Source organism: Astatotilapia calliptera, chromosome 17 (genome assembly GCF_964374335.1).
Source record: "Astatotilapia calliptera chromosome 17, fAstCal68.1, whole genome shotgun sequence".
NCBI lineage: Eukaryota > Metazoa > Chordata > Actinopteri > Cichliformes > Cichlidae > Astatotilapia > Astatotilapia calliptera.
In genome coordinates, this window is record NC_137438.1 from 20151951 (window position 1) to 20174882 (window position 22932).

Sequence of the window (22932 nt, forward strand, 5' to 3'; positions counted from 1 at the left end):
CCGACTTTACGTTTCCCAATTTTTGCTTTAAGTTATTTTGTTATTTACATAATAATGTAAATAACCTAATAATTATCCTTATTGCTGTTTTAGAGGAGCAGTGCTTCAAAGGATAGTTGCAGATTTCTGTCAGAATCTGCAGATTATACAGAACAAATAAAATGTTCACGTTTCTCCAACGTTGTCTTCCCAACAGTTTCACTGACATCTACACTGGATGGCCAGGAAGCGTTCGCGATGTCTTCTCCGGCGCTGATAATTGGCGTCTGTCTTGTGTCAGTGACGTAAAAGACGGATTTAATGCGACATGACCATTCACACAGCAGTCGCTTTCTGAAACATCGGATATGTATCGAATTCAGTACCACATACGAAAGTGACCCAGATCGGATGTGAAAATATCGGATTTGTGCCGTTCACACTGTCATACCATTATCGGATATGGGTCGCATAGGGTCAAAAAAATCGGATTTGATGCGCTTTCGCCTGCAGTGTGAACGTAGCCTTTAGCCTGCAGGACATCTGCTCATAAGGCCTGGAGTTGTCTTCCCCTGGTTTAAAGGGTAAATTAGGTCAGGGTTTGAAGGGTTAACTCGGTTTCCCTGGGTCTTTGAATGTGTTATGAAAAGAGATGGGCAGTAACGCGTAACGTGTTACTGTAATCCGATTACTTTTTTCAAGTAATGTAAGGGATTACTATTGCAAAAAAAGGTAATTAGATTACTGTTACTTTCCCGTAAGCACGCCGCGTTACTGCATTACTAAAACTGTGATTTTTTTGCAAGAGTGACAATGACGTAAGCGAGTACGACATTCGTGGAAACAGCTGTGTGCAGATAAACAATGGATCATATATCGAGTGCGGGAGAGAGTATGAGCGTGCAGTGTTTAAAGCGTGGAAGTACTGACCTTACTTTGAGTTTGATTCTGTAAAAAGTGACAAAAACATTAGCGTCCGCTGTTCACTGCGTGGGAAGAAAACTTATTTTTACAGCGAAAAAACCCTTAACTTCCAAGCAAGCACCGAGTGCGCTACGACGGAATGTGAAATTCATAGACAAACTCGCAGATTCTTCCACTGACTGCTGCGGCACATCTGCACCAGGGTAATCCTCTGCCTGCTATACAGGTGAAAATAGAGCAACAGGACCACTGAGTCTTTGATATTTTCTGCTGTGTTTTACTTGCATCTATTTGAAAGACTGAGTGTAAACACAAAAAAATATTTTATTTTATGTGCTGGGATGTACAGAAAATAGGTTTAAATGTTAAACAAATTTCTTCCAGTCAGAGAATGTTGCATATAATTGAATTTTTGCTTGATGCATAAAGTTAAAAGATTAAAACTAATAAAACAAGTTTTAAAAAGGGACCTTTCCATTTGATTACATTTTATATGATGGATTATGCAGTAAAAGTAGAATTGGGCTGAATGATTTCTTTATTACCTATTCAGGTTGTAAATCGTGTTTTTAAAAAGTAACTAAGTAACTAACAATTAATTACTTTTGAAAATAAGTAATCAGTAAAGTAACAGGATTACTTTTTGGGGGAAGTAATCAGTGATTAGTTACTGATAACCTTTTTCAATTAACTTGACCAACACTGGTGATGAATAAATCTTCTTTTTTTTGCTACCAGTACTGGTTTCATTTTGTTGTATTTATCCGCGACAGCTTAAAGGTATAAACCGGTCTGTAGCGCAAAAAAGGGAGCGCTGCACTAATCCCTTCGTTTCATTTTACTCTTTGGTGGAAAGGAATCTGTCTCACACACACGGCTCAGTATATTAATGTATGTAGTGCAGCGAGTGTGTTCTCTGAGCCTGATAACACACAGTAATTATACTGAAACTGTACCTCTCTCTCGTTGTGTGTGTGTGTGTGTGTGTGTGTGTGTGTGTGTGTGTGTGTGTGTGTGTGTGTGTGTGTGTGTGTGTTTGGGGGGGGGGGGGAGATAAGGGTATAAGAATGGAGACGTCTGAGTCTTTCTTTTGGTCTAAGGTCTCTCTCATTTATCTAATGGACAATTATGTGAAGTCCCATCCTTCTCTTCTCTCTCCATGTGAACAGAGGAACTACTGTTAGGATGAACATACAGTCAGCTCTCTCTTTATATCTACAGATCTTGCATGTTTATGTTGCACAGCCTGCAAAAGAGCTGTGAGTTTTCTGCCTGAACTCAAGACAGCAAAAGTCAGTAAAAGGGAACTGAATGATATTCAGTAACTTTTTAAAATTAATATTAAACTGGTCAATTAGTAAATTAAGACCAGACCCTTAGACATCTCTGTGCCAATATCTCAAATATCCCCACACCCAATCAGTCAATCACTGAGTTTAATCTGAGCATGTAGCATTAGCAGAATTATCATTTATCCTATATGCAACATCTATATCTGAATCAAACTTCCCTGATTCAGAGCACAAATCAACAGGTGTTAAAGGTAAAATGTTCCATATTGGGAAATATTAAAACACTGTCTATCAGATTTTATTCATATTATAAAAAACAGGAAAAGCTATACCAAGTATTTATGTATTATAATATTCAAATAAGTTGTATTTATATAGTGCTAAACACAACAAATGTTGCCTCAGCCCCTAAATTGTTGTGTAAAGAGGAAACCCCAACAATCAGATGACTCAGTTTATGAGCAAGCACTTGGCAACAGTGAGAAGGCAAAACTCCCTTTTAACAGGAAGAAATCTCTTACAGAACAATGCTTAAGAAGGAGCAGCCATCTGCAACCAGCTGGGGTGAGGGGAAGGAAACAGAACAAAAGACACACTGTGAAAGAGAGCCAGAATTTAAAATGAATTAGGTAATGATTAAACAGTGGTGTATAAACTCATGAAGAGTGAAAACAGATGAGTGAAGAAGAAGTGGTCAGTGTCTATTGCAGCGTAACTAAGAGAGGGTTCAGGGTCACCTGATCCAGCTCTACCTAACAACCTCTCTTTGAGCAACACAGTTAAAAATCAAACAGGGTGGTAAGACTGAAAAAAATGTTTTGATGCTGTAACATGTGTATAGAAGTTAATTAACACATAAACAAGACACAAACAAATTAAAATGGACCTTTAAATGCTTCAGTTCAAATAATTAAGCAATTATTTTTGCGTCTTTGCATTGTTTAATACCACTGCCTAACAAATGTTCAGTCACTCACTTATTAAGGCTTATTGTTTTAATTTTCCTGCTTTTTGAGAGCTATGCCTTTGTCCGACTCACAAAATCCACACAATCACATGAGTAATAAGTGTGGTCATTAAAATACCTTCATTTGACCTGAGAGCCGAGAGGCTGGTTGAGTGGTGCTTGAGCAGCCTGCCGATCATTCCTTTGCTGCTGGTCAAACACTTGATTTCTAATGTTCCTCTTGAACAGACAGTGAAGTGAAGCCTTCAGTTTTGCATTTTGAGTCTCTAAACATAGAGCTTTTATTGTGCATCTCAAAAAGTAGATGTTTTCTGTTATTATGTGAATAATTTAATAATAATTTAATCAGTAAAGAGAGTTATTAGTTCTAAAGTGTCTTAATTATGTAACTATAATGCCGCATTAAGTTAAAAATTGCAGAAAGGATGGCTGGGTTTTTTGTACTTTTTATTAAAAATGAGAAATTAGTATGTTATCTGCAGAGCAGGGCCCTATTTCAGGAAGCCGGTTTAGAAAACTCAGAGTGAAAAACGATACTCAGGGTTGAGTAACCCCGAACTGTCCAACTCGGAATATTCGGATTCAGAAAGGCTGATAACAATTAGTTCAGTCAACGCGGAGTTGCTTTAACCCCAAGTTAAAGCACGAGGATACATAAAGCCCTGATTAGTGGAGCACAGATTAAGCGAGTCACCATGGAGACGGAGGGAAAGAAGGCGCGGTCAATGTATTTTACAGCACTTGAGGCCGAAATTCTGATGGCAGTATATGCCGATAACATGCAAATTTTGCGGAAAAAAAGTAACACAGCCTCAGCTGCAAAAGAAAGGGAGCATGCATGGCAAAACATAGCCGACAGAGTCAATGCGTGAGTGTTAATTTAAACATTGATCTAGGGATTTCCACCCATTTAACACGTTATTTTATTATATTTTATTTTATTTTATATTTTATACATTTTATTTTGTGATGTGACGTGAGCACAGGTGCAACCCAACAGGCCCCAAACGTTCCTGGCAGCAAGTAAAAATGAAATATAAAAATATAGTCCAAACAGGTAAGGTGTAATTGTATCATGAGCCATAGTGCTTGGTCTGTTTGTCCCATGTAAATCAATTGCAGTTAGAGGCTACATTAATTTCCCCTCTGTAAGCACTTATTGAAATTATCTGAGCACATTACAAGTACATATTTGCTTACTCTGTATGCTCAAATGTGACCCGTTATAGCCAACAGAAAAAAAAGCGGAGGCCCGAAAAACAGGTGGAGGTCCTCCACCACCACCACTCACAGAGGCTGAGCAGTTGGCTTCCATATTTGTGATAATGTTGGCAGCATCACATATGATCTTCACAGTGCAGAGAACACAAATTAGCATCCATTACTATAATGAAATAATTTGTTAGTTTGAAATGCTACAGGGAACTATGTACCTGTACATTAATGCTGTGGAAAGACTTCCTGTTCACATAGTCTCCTTCATTTACTGAAGGAGCAATGATTGGAATGTGAGTGCCATCTATACAGCCAATCACGCCTGGGAACCGTGAGAATAAATGTAAAATTTAAGTAGTAGTTCAAGTATCACCACATCATGAATTAAGTTCTGTTCATCCTGCTACCTGCAATTTTGTGGCATCCCTCTTTGATAAATCTTGTGGGTCTATGACCGGGGAACACCACAGACGAGTACAGGAGACGTTTCAGTGCAACTGTAACATTCCTGACTGCCCGACAGACGGTAGCCTTGGAAACGTGCTCAGCGTAACCAATATTATACAGAAAGCTCCCGTTTGCAAAAAACCGAAGTGCAATACAAATAATATGTACAGAACTGAGAGGATGTCCGCGATGTGTCACATGAGCAATATTAGGCCTGAGGATGTTATTCAAATAAATTATAGATTGTGCTGAAAAACGGTAACGTTCACACAGGAAATCATCAGGAAATGATAAAATGTCCAAACGCTCTCTGATCACTCTCTCCCAGCGGAGAGCTCTGCGGAGAATTTGGGCTTCACGATCTACTGGCTCTTCAAGGAAGGGACACGCCATGTCTGACACTTCCTACAGTCAGGTTTCTGACAAAGAGGCGGAGAACGTCAGGGTTAGTTGAAGTAAACCTGCTAGGGGGCAGGTTAGCTTCACGGAGTGTGTCGTCATAGTAACTCACTCAGAATTAATCTAAACTCGCTTTGTGAAACCAAAAACCCAGAGTTTTCGTTAACCCAGGGTATACTTACTCAGAGTTTGCACTAAACCGGCTTCCTGAAATAGGGCCCAGAAGTCGAAGGTTCCATCACTAAATTTAGTCTTTGTTTTTGTTTTGTTGTTGTTTTGTTTTGGGGTTTTGTTTTTTTTTACCATTTTTTTTAGTAACTGCACTTTTTTGTACTGTATGTTGTTAGTTTAAAGAAAAAGAAAACTCTTCAATTTAAAAGGCTGTTTATTAATTTTTATGTTTCTACAGTTGAATCAGAAACGTTGCTAGATTTCTAAATACCTCCAAACAGAAAATTTAATTTTGGAGCCAACCCTAAATCTTGTCCCTAATTTATTGATTAAACCAATCTGGGAATCGTCCCAGTCTCTGGGGATAATGGCCAATAGTTTAAGATTTCTGATGTTTCTATCTGATATCTGGAGCTAGCTAGCCATCCTTTCCTATGTGCAAATATTATAGGATCATCGGGTTTTGAAATTACCTCTCGTTTACTGGCAAAGAGCAAAAAACTTTTAGTACCAAAAATCTTACATTCTGCATATTATATACAGTTATGTGTTTGCACCAACCTGACTCATTGGCAATATGTATACAGAATTGCTCAGTGAAACTTTTTTTTTCCCGCCTGTCCCGTTTGGTTCTTTTGCCATCAGAATTATTGTCTAAAGGTAAAGAAAGATGCCCAACAGATTTATTTTACCAAATGGATCATCCCGGCCTTGCTGTATTGGTCTTTTTGATTCACCTTTGCTTTTATTGTTTATTTTATTTTATTTTCACTTGCTACACATGGGACAGACTTGACTGGGGGAAAGAAAAGGGAGAAAGAAAGAGGGAAAGAAAAACAGCAGGCAAGAGGAACGGTGATGAAGGGCAAAAAACAAAAACCAACAAAACAAACAGACAAAAAATACACATATCAATCACCTGGATCATCTGTTGAGAAAGAAAAAAGAGAGAGCAAGCAAAAAAAAAGAGCAATATAATAAACAACATCATCGTGATGATCTATGTGAATATAACAGTAAATATTGAATATTATTGTGCAGCACGTAGGATCGACAGCGCACAGTGTTTTTGAGGTAGGAGCTAAAATGGGTTTAGATTGTGTGTGTGAAACTGTGAAACGTCATAAATGCATTTACATATATATGTACACATAACTGTTTGCTTGAATGTACATTTAAATTCAGTGTGTATATCTCTTCATAGCCGACTGGACGCCAATCATATCTCTAGTGTTCCCGCTGGCTGTTTCTCTGGCCTGCGTTCACTCCGTCACCTCTGGCTGGATGATAACTCTCTGAGGGAGGTCCCAGTGGAGGCGCTGGGCGAGCTCCCTGCCCTGCAGGCCATGACACTTGCCCTCAACCACATCAGCCACATCCCCGACCATGCCTTCAGCAAGCTGGGCCGCCTGGTGGTGCTGTATGTATACACAACTTGGGTTATCCAGAGCAAACAAATAGAGTAGAATAGAGTAGAACACCTTATGTGACACTAGGGTTCCATTGAATAGAATAGAAATAGAATAGAATAGCCTTTATTGTCATTGTACAGAGTACAACGAAATTGGAGTGCCACTCCCTTGGTGCAAGTTTCAATAATAAATATAAATGTAAAATATAAAAAGTACAAAAAAACAATCGTAATTACTCAAACAATAGTATGTACAATATATACAGGATAGCCTGTACATTCCAACTATCTACAATGGTTGGAATGTTTACAGGACCGTCTTGGAGGACCAGTTAACTAATGGTGTTGGTAGTAGATTTGCTGTTAAACTAGGCTGGTTACCAATGAAAGGAGCTGGCTAAATTTGGTTTATTTATGAGTAAATCCAACAGTGGTTGTCCATAGCAAACATACCATACATTAGATTTAGGTAGATAGTTTATTAGTAGGCTATCTTACTTTGTTATTCTGTTATAATTGAGACATTTTTTAGCATAGATCCAGTAGCTGTAATCTCAGAAACTGATTTCTGAGATTTGTATATAAACATAAAGAATCTGTAGCAAAAGGGAGAAAAAGATTTTTCATGGTCAAATGGATTTCATTTATTTCCTGCTTGTAGTATGATTTTCATTTACCAATCAAGTTTAAGTCAGGCAAACACTCTGTGAGGAGATCAAAAGGAGAATCTCGTTTACCAAAATGATGGTGCGGTATAACCACCGACTACCATCTTACAACAGTTTAGCTTAAATTTGTTTTATCTTTTTAAAAATGTATCTATATATTTTAAAGTTGAAAATTTTGTAAATGAGTTAAATGATAAATAAAAATTCATTCTTTGCCCATATATCTGCTTCAGATTCAGAAAAATAGTTGTGTGTGGTGTAATTTAATTTAAACTCATTTCAAAAAGCTTAACTTAAGTTTACTGACCTTAAAACATCAGGGTTTAAATCAGATCTATTCTTCATATGCAGGCTTACAGAAACTCTTTTCCACTTTTTGGGTAGTGTTTTTGTTTTTATCTGTGTGTGTTTTTGTTAGGAGCATTAAGTTCAACCGTGGAAGCGACTGTCCCCGTCCGTCTGTATTAGCTCCTTAATAACATGCAAGCTCTCTGTTTGTGTGATGGCATTCAGCGCGGCAGCATTGAAGTCTGCTGTCATTCCTTTTGTCCAATCGGTTTGAAGCTAATTTGCATGAAATTACCAAAAGAAAAAAACCTTCTTGAGAGACTCCTGGGCCCCTTTGAAAGAACGCACACACACACGCACACACACACAGTCTTTGTCTGCTTCATTAGTCCATCAGTCTCTCGCTCTCTCTCTCCCCAGGCATCTCAACAACAATAGGATCGTTTCCATGGGACCGAACTGCTTCCACGGACTCCACAGTTTGGAGACGCTGTGAGTTTCTGTGTGTGCGCTCGTGTGAGTGCGTGTGAGCAGGAGTTGGAGCAGTCAGGGTTGAGTTGGGGTCAGGGTGAAGGGTTAGGAGATGAGAGAGCCTTAATTTTTACATTTGTAGAGGATCCTTAATGGGATTTATGTTCAAAGAACCTGCACTGATTTGGAGGAATCTTTTTTCTTTCTTTTCAAGAGTTTCATCTTTAGCCTACCTTAGCACAAAGATATAAGGAAACAAAGAGAAAGTACCAGCAAAGCTCCAGAGAAAGCCTTAAAGAGCAATGTTAGCACTGCTCTTTAGCGTACATATTTTATTTTGATGTGGTAAGGCAAGCTATGGTAAGACTGTAAAACTGCCGACAGTTCAGATCTGTGGCTTTGAAGAGAATAAACACCTTGATGATCTTTTTTTGATAAGTTGGAGCCCACATCTAGTTTGAAAATTATGCACTCCATCCCTGCATTTATTTCAGTTTGCAAAGGCATTCAGTGGGCTGGACTGGATTACGCCAAATTCTGACTATCAGGAGAAAGTTTGAGATCCCTGCAGTAAGTAATAAATAAACGTTAAACGAAGAAAAAAAACAATTGATAAATCTGATACATTTATTTTTTTAATGTTGTTTTCTGTCATATATGTATATTCAGGCTCAATGTATATAATGGCACTTTACAGTGGCCCTGTGAGATCAACTGCAATGCAACACCAGCAAATAGAAAAAGGCTGCAAAAACACGTAAAACACAACGTGTTGACGTTTCTTCATGTTTGTTCTTGATTTCTTAAGTTGCAGTCTGTTTGATGAGCCGTCATATTTATTTTGTTCAACTTAGTAAACAATCCAAATTATAGACACCAAGGAGACAGGTCAGTCAGGCTGATGGAAAAAATAAAGAATCTGGAGCTTTCAGATAAACAATAAGATCCACACAATGGAAAAACATCAATTTTCTTTCCTTTATCCAACTCAGGGTCATTGGAGGGCTCAAGAAACTCGAGAGCAAGAATTGATGATGAAGACAAAGATTGAGGGAGAAACTCAATAAAGACCGTGAGCAGGGTGGGAAAAGAACAAAGGAAGGAAGTAAAAACATGAAAGGCTGCTGACTTTCAAAATAAAGGCAGAAATTAACTAATACAGGGAGGAAGACTAAAAATAGGCTGTAAAAACCTCACCTTTATCACAGAAGTTAGACGCTTTTTTTAGATTTATATTCTATTTTGTCATAAACATATTTTTTACAACCAACTTGTCCAAGATCAAAACATCTATTTGTGTCATTTGTAGGTATATTATTAATATACAGTACAGTTTACTGATGGCTAGCAGCATCATGAGCTCCACATACAGCTGATTTTAAAAGTTCTAAAAAATGGCGCGTGCTTGAACAGAAACACATGTGGGAATTTTCTGAGAAATGCTCGCTCTTAAAATGATCATCAATCTTATTTTATCCATTAGCAATCCAAGCCAGTACACGCTTTATGGCGAGATACCAGTTGTTTCTGCCGTCACCAGTAAGCATTTTACATGGAAATATTAAATGGAGACAGAGCAGATTAACCTGTGTGTGTGTGTGTTTATGTTGTGTGTGTGCGTATAATCTGAGGAATGTGTGTGTGGATAGAAATGTTTCTGTTTTCTCAGTCAACCAGAGAAGCAGGTTTAAACACACAAACATACACGGACTTCATTTGGAAATACTTCTGTGTGCGCTTAGCTGGCTCTGTGTGTGGCCTGGGCTGTATGCTAATCATAATTACTATTCATGCACACACACATTCATGGGCAGCATGTGTTTGTGTGTGTATGCGTGTTGGGAGGCTGTGTACCTGTATGATGAGCAATAATAAACCAGAGCAGAGACTCGTGTTCATCTGAAGCTACAAACACAGACAGAGAGGGACCAGGAAAACGGATATGAGAGCAGAAAAAAAATTAATGCAACCAAGCTCTGATCAGACCTAAAGGAAAACACATCCGACTTGTGGAAGAACATTCTTTCATGTTTCATGTAGGCCTCCTCCCTTTTGGCCAAATTAAGATTTTCTGGTTCCAGTAAGTGACGGAAACAGTGGTGAACAGAAGACCAAAATCCAGCTCTCAAAACATCTCCACACAAACCTTTGAGACTGTTTGTGGGTAACATGACCCAACCCACAAAAATAAAAACCACCATGCTGACTGACACCTGACAGTCAAGATAATGAGCCATAGCATGTTCTTAATTATTTTCAGTAGAGAAAGTAATATATGTCAATGAAAACCAAGTCTTAAGGGATCAGTTGGGTTTATTTCCACCTGCTGTATTTCCCATTCATTGGGTCTGTCTTTGAACTCTTCAAGTTCACTGGCTAAGGTTTATCACTCTGTGTGCAGAGCTCACCATTCCCACTGTAAAGGTGTTTATCCAAGAGCCAACCATTCCAGTACAGACTATCTAAAAATGATAATATCCAAAGCTTGCGTCGAGCATGGCTGATGTTCCTAATCCAGATTTGATAATGGTCGTCCATCCATCCATCCATCCATTTTTTTCCCATTTATTCATTGGGTTGGAGCTTATCCCAGTTGTCATAGGGCAGCAGATGCCTAAAATCTTGAGCTGACTTTCATTAACAAAATTGTCCTAAATTAGAGTTAGCCTTAATGCCTATGATGACTCATAACCTCTCACAGGATTTTTAGCACAGCCTTTAGTCCAAGTTTTGACCGATCATATCCCAGATTAATATTTCCAACGTAATCGTTCTTGCCCCTGATGTTACGCTTCAAAACATTGAGAGTTAACATTACAAATTTGACTCAATATTTCCTGTTTAGAGGATAAATAGATTAGCTTACTAAGTGTAGCAAGCATTAGCAAGGCTGGGGCTAATCATGCTAACTGATGTGCATCTATAACGCTATAAATCAAAGTACAAAGTAATAAAAGAAAACACTTGTTACATGGACATGGAAGACACAATTATTCGGAGGCAGAATTTAAGCTAAAATGATATTTGATTACTATTTACTATTTAATGTAACAAATTATTTGCTTAACTTCAAGGCAAAGGTTTATTAATTTTCCTATCTCTGTAAATACATTCATTACAAAAAACCGAATCATTACATCAAAACTAAAGTAATCTATGAGAGACAGAAACAAGAAGGCTTGATACAAACCCAGCCACAAATCCAAAAATCCTAACCTGATTGTAGATGTCTGAAAAATCTCTCATCCAATCCCAAACGTCCAAGCTCCATCAATAATAACCTTGGAAAACAGAAAGCATACCAGTTATTGTTGTTCCTGATCGTCCCCCGGACACACACATGTACTCACACACTCAGAACCAGACGGAAGCAATTTCAATTTAATGGTATTTTTCACAATGTGGCAGCTTCATTCCACACACAGTGTGTATAATAGCCACCTGCATCCCAGAGATGGATGAGAGAACCTAATTGAAGCCATGTGTGGACTTGAAGAATGCTCTAGTCTCTGCTGGTGATGAAAGAAAAGAGCAAAAGAGGGAGGCACAGTTAAATGTTTCTTTAATAAACTCAAAAGACGGGGAAAAAAAGATTAAGCTAAACATCAAACTTAAAACCCAAACATTTACGTGAAACACTTTTCTAATATAAAGCTGACATTCCCACAGCTACTTAAAAACTGCTTTTTTGTAATAGAACTAACATAATTCCCAGTGTAGAGCTGGTTTTCTAAATGTGAAGCAGTTACCAGTCTGGAGATGAAATTTCCAGTTTAGATTATTGGTGTGACTTTGGTGCTATTTGCTTCCCAACATTCCTTGTTTAAAGTATATTATTCCCCAAGGGCAGGTGTTTACCATGCTATATTCCCAATCTAAAGGTTATCATTAAGAGTACAGAGTTATATATAAAGTGTATATACTTCTATATACTTTACACTACAGATGGACCAATCCGATATTACGTATCGGTATCTGTCCGATACTGACGTAAATTACTGGATCGGATATTGGAGAGAAATAAAAAAATGTAATCCGATCCATTAAATAACAAAAAAGCACCTCACAAAATAACCGTAGCACGTGGCAGCAGTATGCCTCACGTGATAGAGCGGCTGTGTGTATTTGTAGCCTCGCTACCAATCCGGCATTTCATTTCCGAGGAAGTGATCCCAGAGTGAAGTAAAGCAAATGTGTAAGTTCCTCTCTGAATGTTTGTAAACCATTGCCGAGTTAAGCTTAACAACCGATATATGGAACGACTGCCTCCCTCTCCCTCCCTCTCCTGCTGCTACTTCAATCATGAAACTGATCAATGATCAGCTGATCGGCTTTTCTGTCACGAGTCCGTCTCTCTTGCTTGTCTATCGCCCACTTCGCTCCAGAAAGAGGAAACCAGCGGCTGAACAACAGCAGCACCTTTAAGCTTGATAATCTGTTGTTAGAATTGATTTAATATTACTTTGCACACCAGGATCCTTTTCTACATACAGTGGGGCAAAAAAGTATTTAGTCAGCCACCGATTGTGCAAGTTCCCCCACTTAAAATGATGACAGAGGTCAGTAATTTGCACCAGAGGTACACTTCAACTGTGAGAGACAGAATGTGAAAAAAAAATCCATGAATCCACATGGTAGGATTTGTAAAGAATTTATTCGTGGTTTTTGCTGGGGGTGGTTTTTGCTGGGAGTTTTAGAACCCTATTAGTTAGGTTGCTTAATATTTCTGCTAAGTACTCTTTAAAATACCAGAATAGGGAGGATGGTGCAGGTTTAAGTTTATTAGATTGATCAGTTTTGCTGAACTATGAAATATTTTGGGTGCAGTGTATTTTTTGCATACAGGTATGACAGAATAGCTTTAGTGTTTTTTTTTTAACTTGAGTATGAACTTATACAAAAAGCAGCAAGATATTAAAAAAACAGTTTTATTGATTAAAAAACACTATATCGGATACATATCGGTATCAGCAGATATCCAAATTTATGATATCATTATCGGTATCGGACATGAAAAAGTGGTATCGTGCCATCTCTACTTTACACTATACTCTCAATTTGAGATTTATCAATACTAATATGGGATTTATGTTCAAATTGAGAGTCCACAATTCTCAGTACAGAGATTGTATTTCTAGCCTAGACTTTGCCATTGCCAGTATAACTGGTGCTTCCTGCTACTGGTGACAAATCCAATTTTTTTTTTTTTTGAAACAAACATTATTCTAATTTATAAACATTTTATTGTCAGAAATATTACAGAAATATTAGTTTTCTTCTTTACTGATGTGAAAGGTAATTAATTCAACAAAGTTCAGCAGAACTTTTTAGCACCTTGGCATTTACACACCAAGGGGCGCTGCAGAAGACGCTACATAAGGAAATCTCTCTTTTTCTTCCTCAGAGATCTGAACTTCAACAGCCTGGTGGAGTTTCCCACAGCCATACGATCACTCAGCCACCTCAAGGAGCTGTGAGTCTCAACCGACTGATTGAAAAAGGCATCTGTTTATCCACAGCAGACATGGCTAGCTCAGGTTCTCCGGTTTAGAAAATTTTAGCATATGAGGCAAGATGTGGACAGCATCTTATGCTTGACTGTTTACATATTTGATGAAAAAGAAAAAAGGACAAAATCAATAAAAAAATTTCCCTGAAAGTTAGTTCAATCAATCACGACTGTCATCAAAATAACGAGAAGGGCGAGTGAAGCTTCCCAGTAATAATGATGAAATGAAGGAAGGAACTTTTATAATAACACATGGTGGAAACTAATTTCCTTTATCTTCCCGTTTAGCGGATTCCATAGCAACAACATCCAGTCTATCCCGGAGCACGCCTTCACTGGGAACCCTTTACTGAACACCATGTAGGTACAACTAATAACAGATTCAACAGATTGCAATATTTTTTACTTCCTGGTTCCAAAATTAATGAGGATAAAATCAATAATCTGCTAAATTCATCTGTTATTTTTTATATCCTTAAGATAGTGACAGTCATGAATGATGATCCTTCTTCTTACTCCGTTGTCACCTTGATAAAAACTTTGCTGATGAGTTTTGTTGAACTAAACATGATGTTTATGCTCGGTGATAATTATTAGTGATAATAATTTTTTTTAAAAAGATCATGAAACATGTTTTATTATGTTTTAGGGTGGGGCATGCAGAGCCCCTCGGTTTCTCAGTTCGATCCCCTGTCGTATGAGAAATCAAAAAGCTACAATAGCATGGTGGCTGTCTCCATGTTTATATCCAGCATCTTAAGTAATTTTGCTAACCTCTGTTTAACACTTGTTAGCTTCTCACTGCAGCCTGAGATGAAAAACGTGTTTTTGTGGATGTTTTGCAGATTTTTTTATGACAACCCAATTCACTCTGTCGGACGCTCGGCCTTCCAGAACCTACCAGAGCTTCGCATGCTGTGAGAAACACTCAAATTCAACACACAAATAACACAGCACAGCACTTTTATAGATTTAACTAAACCTGTTAAGTGCTTCAGTATGTTTTGGGACTTTTCTGCCTGACAAACAATAGAATAGAGACATTTTTACTTCTGCCTAATCAAGATCAGAGACATAAATAAGTCTCAAAGCAATGAGTCAGTTAAAACTACTGAATCTTTTCTAAATATTCTTGAATCTGAATTTAGATTGAACTGTAAGGACCTTCACCTTCACACCAGAAACTCCTTCCAGCCATTCAAAGAGGAGGCTGGCATAACATAAACTCCTCGAACTTTATGAGCCGATAATATTCATAAAGGTCCAAATGATCATTTCTAGACAAACAGGCTTAAACTAAAAGTGAAACTGATATCAAGGAGCAATTTTTTAAACATGTCTACATAAATATGGGAACTTTCTTCCATTATTAGAAGTCAATAAAAGGAGCAGGGAATTTTACCCCAAAAAAAAAACAAGAAAACAACAGGTATTTTAGACATCTGTCCAAAACATCTGCAAAACTACATTTATATTGTTACTTATTAGGCAAAAACAAACTGCATTCCAAATTTAAGCCAACACACTGCACTTGAAAGCATAACATTCAACAAATTAAAATATATATTTTTTCTGTTCAGGAATGCAAGTAAAGTATTTAAATATTTAAGCAAGTATTTAAGAATTACCAAGCTTGTTCATACAGGCTGATTAACCGATTACAGAAACATAAAACGTGATTTCAGTAATTACCAATACTGTGCATTTAGGATAGCTATGGCATATCCTTCCATTGGGTGGTGCGCTAATAAATTTATTAATCACTGTACATCTTCTGTTCGATTGATGGATGTTCATTAAACATGAATAAAGTTCCAAATAAGATGAGGCAATAATGCCCATGACCCAAATTTCTGTCTAACAATCTTGTCACAGATATGTATATTATCAGTATTACATAATTTCTGCTCTGGATTTCCGGTCAACACGTTAAGGATGTGAGATAGTTGTTTCTTTTTTATTTCTTTCAACACGGCACCTGAAGACATTTTGCTGGACCCTTCATGCAGCATCACAAGTCCTTAAGTTATCTTTATTTCAGGAAAACAAATTACATTTTTCTGATTTTGTTTTAGGAATATATCATTAGTAAAATCTTTCAAAACCAAGCTGTAAATGCACTCCATTCACGCTCCAAGACCAGTTTCAGTAGTGCCACAGAGATATACTCTGAAGGTAGAGCATGGCAGCAGCTATTACAAAGTTAGCCACCTCTTGTAGGACCATCAAGGATGATCAAAATGCCTGCTGGCCTTTCACAGGCCCTTAGTATGGTAGAGGTATCTTCCATTGCCTCAGAAGTTTCAGCTCTGCATCAAAGCAAAATGGAATGACAACATAAGATGCTGGACCAAAATGTCTTACATCTGGATGTATGGATGGCATAAAGCAGTAGCTGTGGAGTCAAAGAGATGTCCATCTGCCCTTTCCTTCAGCCACTAAAGACAGATTCAGTGGTTTCCAATGAACATATCCATAAACTGAGTTTAAATACCATCCAAAGCAATGGCCGACTGTAGCAGAAGGAGAGCACCAAGACTGAAAGGCAAGGTTTACAAGATGGTAGTGAGACCTGCTGTGATGTTTGGTTTGGAGACGGTGGCACTGGAAAAAAAGACAGGAGGCCAAGCTGGTGGTGACAGAACTATTGAAGTGAAGGAGGACATGCAGAGGGTGGTGTGGCTGAGGAGGATGGGGGGTTTGGGTGAGAGTGGGTTAAGTGATTCCCTGTGGTGACCCCTGAAGGGAGCAGCTGAAAGAAGAAGAAGCAGCACTGATAAACTGAAGTTGAAGCTTCTGTCTTTGAACCTCACAGATCCGCCCCATGACAGATCCAAGTGTTGACAGCTTTAGATGAGAAATATCAAGTAATCGCTGAGCATATATGACATGCAGACTCAACCTCCCTGTTGCCCTTTTGTTCAGTGCAGATGTTAATTACGCAAATAATGAAACGCAGTAAATCATTTTCTGCTTCTCTTAGCTTAAACGCTCTTTCCGTGTCCAACTCTCAGATCTCTGAATGGAGCTGCAGATCTCACTGAGTTTCCAGATCTGACGGGAACCAAAAGCCTGGAGAGCCTGTAAGTGACACGCACACACACACACACACACACACACACACACACACACACACACACACACACACACACACACACACACACACACAGGAATGTTTCATATCCGAGTGTGTTTCTGAGAGCTGAACACCCCAAATCACACTGCTGTTATTAATACACAGCAATTATTATTCTATCTGACAGACTGTAACTTTATTTTTCTGCAGCTCGGCGTGAAATTAAAACCCTTCTTTCTCCTTGTTGTGACCCACTTTTCCGTGTCACAATAAACACCATGGCTGTGTTTATTTTCTTGTCTTTTTCCATTTAAGCTCATTTCTGAAAGCAGTGTGTATTTAACAGTAACCTCACGCTGAACCAGTAGGTGGAAATAAAAAGTCCAACCAAACAAACCGTCCCACATTCTTCCATTTGACCCCCTCCAGTGTTAACCCCCCTCTCCAACATCCTGTTTCATCCTGTGAATCCAAATTCTGCACGTAGCTGCTTTTCTTTAATCAGACTTTTCCATATTGATGATTTATTTTTCATATAATGAGCTTGGACCGCTCACCGTATTACTCATTACTGTACTGGCTTCATTTCAGTCATGTGGATAAGGGAGTCATTCCAACCTTAATGCAACTTCAAAGCACCTCAACACATGGCTGTAAAGTGTAATGCACTGTGGACGCCCCTGGACACATCACAATGTTTCTACATGCTATTTAACAAGCATATACAGTTTATTTTACACAATTTACAATACAATATACCCAAACATGTTGTGTACTAACCTGTTTCCAAAAAAAACAAGACTACAATAAATTGAAAATGGTTCAAAGACAACAATAACTTAATTTCAGATTTAATCACTTTCTTAAAGGCTTTACAGGCCAAAAGAATCTGTGTTTGGCAGATTGTTTTTTTTGTTGTAACAAACTTTCTAGCAATAAATCTTATAGCACTAGGAAGCCTGTTTATTTCCCCTTTTCCTCTGATGTGGAGCCACATTTTCAAGGAAAATGCATCTGTGGGTTGCCCCCATGAAAAACTCAGATCTTCTTTGCCAGTGCCAAACATCTTATTCTGCTACCGACTCTTGTCTGGTGTCGTTTACTGGATTGGATGAGTGAAGTCTGAAGAAACAATTTGTTCATTAAACAAACAGGTAGCATGTGGAAGTACCATGTGCAGCTACGACAGCCTGGCACCTCCTCGTCATGCTTGTCACGAGCTTGGACACGCACTGCTGAGAGATGACATCCCATTCTTCAACTAGCATTTGCCGCAAGTCGGTCAGTGTGGGTGTGTTTGTCACTCTGACAGGAGCAGCACAGCCAGGCTGATCTCACAAGAGTTCAGTGGGGTTGAGGTCAAGACTGCAGGCAGGTCGTTACGTCCTCTCCACTCCCAAATTCTGGATGTGGTCTCTGATAAACTCCGCTCTGTGGGGGCAAATACTGTCATCTTGGAGTATAGAGTTTGGTCCCAGACTGTGGAGATATGGGATTGCTACAAGTTGCAGAACCTTATCTCAATGTCTTTCTGCTTTAAGATTGCCTCCAACACCTGGAGTACAATAAACTCAAAACAAAAGCCAAAAGCAGAATAAGCTGTTTGTCATTGGCAGAGAAGATTTGTCAATTTTTTCATGGGTGCAAACCACATACTCAACTCTGCTGCTCAACCAACAAATTCATTTCCTTACAAGTGTGGCACCATTTAAGGGGAAATAAACAAGTTTTTCAACAGTATAACATTTACTGCCAAGAAGCACTGTCACAATAAAGAAATAATCAACCAAACACAAATTTCCTTACTTCTTGTACCTTATTTAATGTTAAAAATTAAAAAATCTAACAGTTTTCCTATTTATTTTTTTTAAACGTCACGATCAGGCTGAGAAAGTTGTATAATCCTACTTAAAAAACAAATGCATCCAGATGAAGACCTTGCTTATTTACGCAAGACCATGCCATCCTCCATGATGGTATTGCAGAGGCATTAGTGCCTGTGGGGGGAGTATCTTGTTCATCCGTGACAGCAGCATTGATGTTCAACGGTTTCTACAGACTTTGAAGAAACATATGTCACCACCCAGATTCCCAGCGTCTCTGTACGAGAAAGACGTGCATATTTCAGGATAGCAATACCAAACCACATTCTGCATGTATCCCAGCCCTTTAAAAACATCTGGAACAATATGAAACTAAATATATGACAAAGGCAGTCCAGATCTATGGAGCAGCTAGCTAACTTGCAACAAGCAAGAACTCTTTTTAAAGAAGGTCGAAGGCATCACACTGTGAAATATTCCCTGGCACATTCTTTTTAAACATGTTGCTGATGATAAATTTGTAATATGAATGTAATATCTGTAAGGGGAAAAAACTTAAAAATTCCAAGTTTTAGCATTTTATCTTTTAGGTTGTTTCATTTTCACAAGATTCACAGCCCTGTTTCTTCTTATTAGAAACAGGGCTGTGAATACATAACACATTTTTAATGTACTTCTAAATTGCTCCCGTGGAAAACTAGTTCTGTTTTATCTCTCTGTGTGTAGGACTATCACCGGAGCTCAAATCACCTCATTGCCCAGTTCGGTTTGTGAGCAGCTTCCAAAGCTGCAGCTGCTGTGAGTCCAAACACAACAATTACATCCACATCTCTGCATGTATCTGAACACTGAACTCAGGCTGAAGGTGGTCCCTGAAGGCCCTGTATATCATCAGGGACTATTCATGTCTGTCCATCAAATCATATCTGCTGTTGCTTCATTTATTTCAGATATTTTTTTAAGTCTTGGCTTGTATGCTGGGAGCTGCTGTGATGTGTTCAGTGTGTATAGGAAATTACGGTGCTGACAGCTTCAACTCACTCTCTCCCTCTGCAGCGATCTCTCCTATAATCAAATCCAGACTCTTCCCAGCTTTTCCGGCTGTGAGAGCATTCGAAAAATGTGAGTTTAATGTTCATTTTACATTTAATTAAACTGTTCTTCTTAATGTTTTATTGCCTTTTTTGGGAGGGTCGGATATAGCTTATTTTTTGCCCGTGAAGCTTTTAAGACACAGTTATTAAATCTGAAGTTACCATAACAATCAATAAAGTACAGACAGCTGTGCATTGTGGGAATAATTATCACCCTCATAGTCTATTTCTGACCAATCAGGTCATTCAGGAAACACTTGCTGTAAAACAGATTCTTTAGTGATGTAATGGAAACAACGATGGCTAATATGTGTGTGTACATGTATGTCTGTTTTTGTGAGGACCGCGGTGAGTTCTGGGCCTTGTGAGGACATTTTGCACAGTGAGAGTTGAGAGTTTGTACAGTTCAGGGCTTCAGATTTAGTTTTCGGGGGATATGAGTTAGATCAAGTGGCACCCCCCATTTTATCTATTATTTAGCAGGTACAGTATGTGTGCCCGTGTGAAGCACCCATACAGCTTATGGATACAACTAATCAATAATAATAATAATAATGATAATAATACATTTTATTTGAGGGCGCCTTTCAGAAACCCAAGGTCACCTTACAAAAAACACAATTAATAAAATGAACAGTAGTCATAAAATACATAAAATAAGTTAAAATTACAAAACAGAGAACTGGGGTAATATGAGCACTTAACGGAGTGCAAGTTATGACCCGAGCTACAGAATTTTGAAGAAGTTGGAGTTTATGAAAGGACCTTTTAGGGAGACCAAATAGGAGGGAATTACAGTAATCAATACGGGACGTAATAAGACTATGGACAAGGATGGCAGCAGCATGAGGAGTAAGGAAGGGACAGAGTCGGTTAATATTACGTAAAGCAGACCGGGTTATGTAATTAATGTGAGACTGGAATGAAAGAGTATTATCAAGTATGACACCCAAACTCTTAACCTGAGGGGAGGGAAGGGTAGGAGCATTTTCAATGTTAATGGAAAAACTGTGGGATGTGGTTAAGATAGATGGTGTACCAACAAGTAAAACTTCAGTTTTATTACTGTTAAGTTTGAGAAAATTGGAGGAGAACCAGGATCTAATCTCAATAAGACAGTTTGAGAGGGAGGTAGGTGGGAGAGATGAATTGGGTTTAGAAGAAAGGTAGAGCTGGGTGTCATCGGCATAACAGTGAAAATTGATATTATATTTTCGGAATATATAACCAAGAGAAAGCATATGAATAATGAATAAAAGAGGCCCTAATACTGAACCCTGGGACACACCAGCAGAAACAGGATGGAGAGTTGAGGAATGGGATTTAAATTAAAGGATATTTAAGGATAAACTGAGTGCGGTCTGAGAGATAGCAGGTAAACCAGGCAAGGGGGGTGTGACTAATACCAATGGAAGCTACACGGTTCAGGAGAGAAATGGTATCAAACGCCGCACTAAGATCAAGAAGGATGAGAATGGATAGGAGACCAGAATCAGCTGCCATCAGAAGGTCATTGGTAATTCTTAACAGAGCAGTTTCTGTGCTATGATTGGGGCGGAAACCAGATTGAAATTGTTCATAGAGATTATGGTCATTGAGATGTAAATGAAGCTGGGCAGCGACAACTTTTTCAAGAATTTTTGAAATAAAGGGGAGATTTGATATAGGGCGAAGATTATCAAAGTTATTGGGGTCTGCACCAGGCTTTTTGAGAATTGGGATAACAGAAGCCTTTTTCAGTGCTTCAGGAACAATCCCAGTGTTCAGGGAGGAATGAATAATATTGGTTATGAGAGGTGCTAACAAGGGAAGACAGGCTTTAACTAACACAGTAGGGAGAGGGTCAAGTTGACAGGTGGATGACTTAGATTTTTTAATGAGATTAGATACGTCAGTTATGGAGGGAAGAGTAAAGCTTGAAAATAACTCACAGGAAGACAGTAGGGGAACCAGGAAGTCTACTTCAGAGTCAGGAGCTCCTAAAGAGTTAAGTTGACGGTGAATGTCTGAGATTTTACAAGTGAAAAAAGAGAAAAAAGAGCACAAGAGAGTTGCAAAAATCAACAGAATACATGTGGGAGGAGAATGTGTCTGGAGGTTTTGTAATTTTACTGAACAATGAATAGAGGGACCTGGAGTTACCTTCATTAAACCAACCAGACTAGCTGGCATTTCTCCACACACTCCAGCCTTTCATCCAAACCTTCTCCATAAACCATGTTTCATTTACAGCCCGAGTACTCAGGTTGATGGAGCGGCATGTGAATGCATCATATGAGCGATGGTCCTCTCAAAGATAGAAATACAAACATGTGTGTGTTTTTCAGTGATCTGCATCACAATGTGGTAGAAAAACTGGAGGAAAACACATTCGCTGGTCTGCTATCACTACGCTCACTGTAAGCATGCAAACACACACGCACACACACACACACACACACACACAGACACACATCGCCAATTTAATTGGCCAGCAGATCCTGAGCAGAGATCCCTCTGTAAGTATTTCCAAATGGAAACTCACTTAGTCATCCAGGTGGTCCGCTTGTGGATGGGACAGGTTTGATGCTATGGTTTGGAACAAAGACAAGAATCTGTACAGCACTACACCTGATACTACAGCTCATACTAACACTACACTTAGGACTATTAGGGTTAGGGTTAGGACTATTTGCAGCCTCCAGTATTACAGCATCTCAAACTGAGAAACGAGACATGCCTCTCTTAACATTACTGCTAATTTTATTATGGTATTACAGACGTAAGAGTATTATGTGCACAGTTTCTTTTATTCTGGGATTAGAAACAAAGACCTGCTGTTTCGTAGGCCTGCGGTGCTTTCGCTTTAATCCGAACTAACAGCCTACGCAACAGCAGAGATCAGGTCAGCGTACAAAGTTTACCAACAGATTAAAGTGGAGTAAACAAAACTGGACAAAAAATACAGAGAAGGTTATGTGTCTGCACACAAGGTATTCATAGGCTAAAATACAATCATGAAAAATTCAAAAGAAGATGAAACGCATTGATTTTTTACATATTTCCACAAACCCTGCAGACTGGGTTGACAACCAGAAGAACATCAGAGTTCTTTCTGTTAAGGAAAAAGCAACTAAATCTCAGGCACCACGGCTAGTATTTAGCAGAACTAACTTCTTGTAGATTTAACTGACATATTTTTTATTATCATAAATCAGT

The 22932-nt window shown here is 38.6% G+C and overlaps 1 protein-coding gene and 1 long non-coding RNA gene across 3 annotated transcripts in view; one reads left to right on the forward strand and one right to left on the reverse strand.

The window, feature by feature from the left end:
- The window catches only part of LOC113008852 (leucine-rich repeat-containing G-protein coupled receptor 5), a 52625-nt gene that overhangs the window by 20378 nt on the left and 9315 nt on the right, over window positions 1-22932 (forward strand). For both annotated transcript variants that reach the window (XM_026146687.2, XM_026146686.2), the window contains exons 5-13: window positions 6599-6814; window positions 8182-8253; window positions 13637-13705; window positions 14030-14101; window positions 14587-14658; window positions 16756-16824; window positions 19367-19438; window positions 19697-19762; window positions 22062-22133. In XM_026146687.2, coding sequence (XP_026002472.2) covers window positions 6599-6814; window positions 8182-8253; window positions 13637-13705; window positions 14030-14101; window positions 14587-14658; window positions 16756-16824; window positions 19367-19438; window positions 19697-19762; window positions 22062-22133 — 780 coding nt within the window. The remainder of the gene's footprint in view (window positions 1-6598; window positions 6815-8181; window positions 8254-13636; window positions 13706-14029; window positions 14102-14586; window positions 14659-16755; window positions 16825-19366; window positions 19439-19696; window positions 19763-22061; window positions 22134-22932) is intronic.
- LOC145421577 (uncharacterized) lies at window positions 6133-7931 on the reverse strand. The gene is made up of 2 exons (XR_013902966.1): window positions 7781-7931; window positions 6133-6812 (listed from the first exon to the last, which is right to left on the reverse strand). It is a non-coding gene; the product is annotated as an uncharacterized LOC145421577 (long non-coding RNA).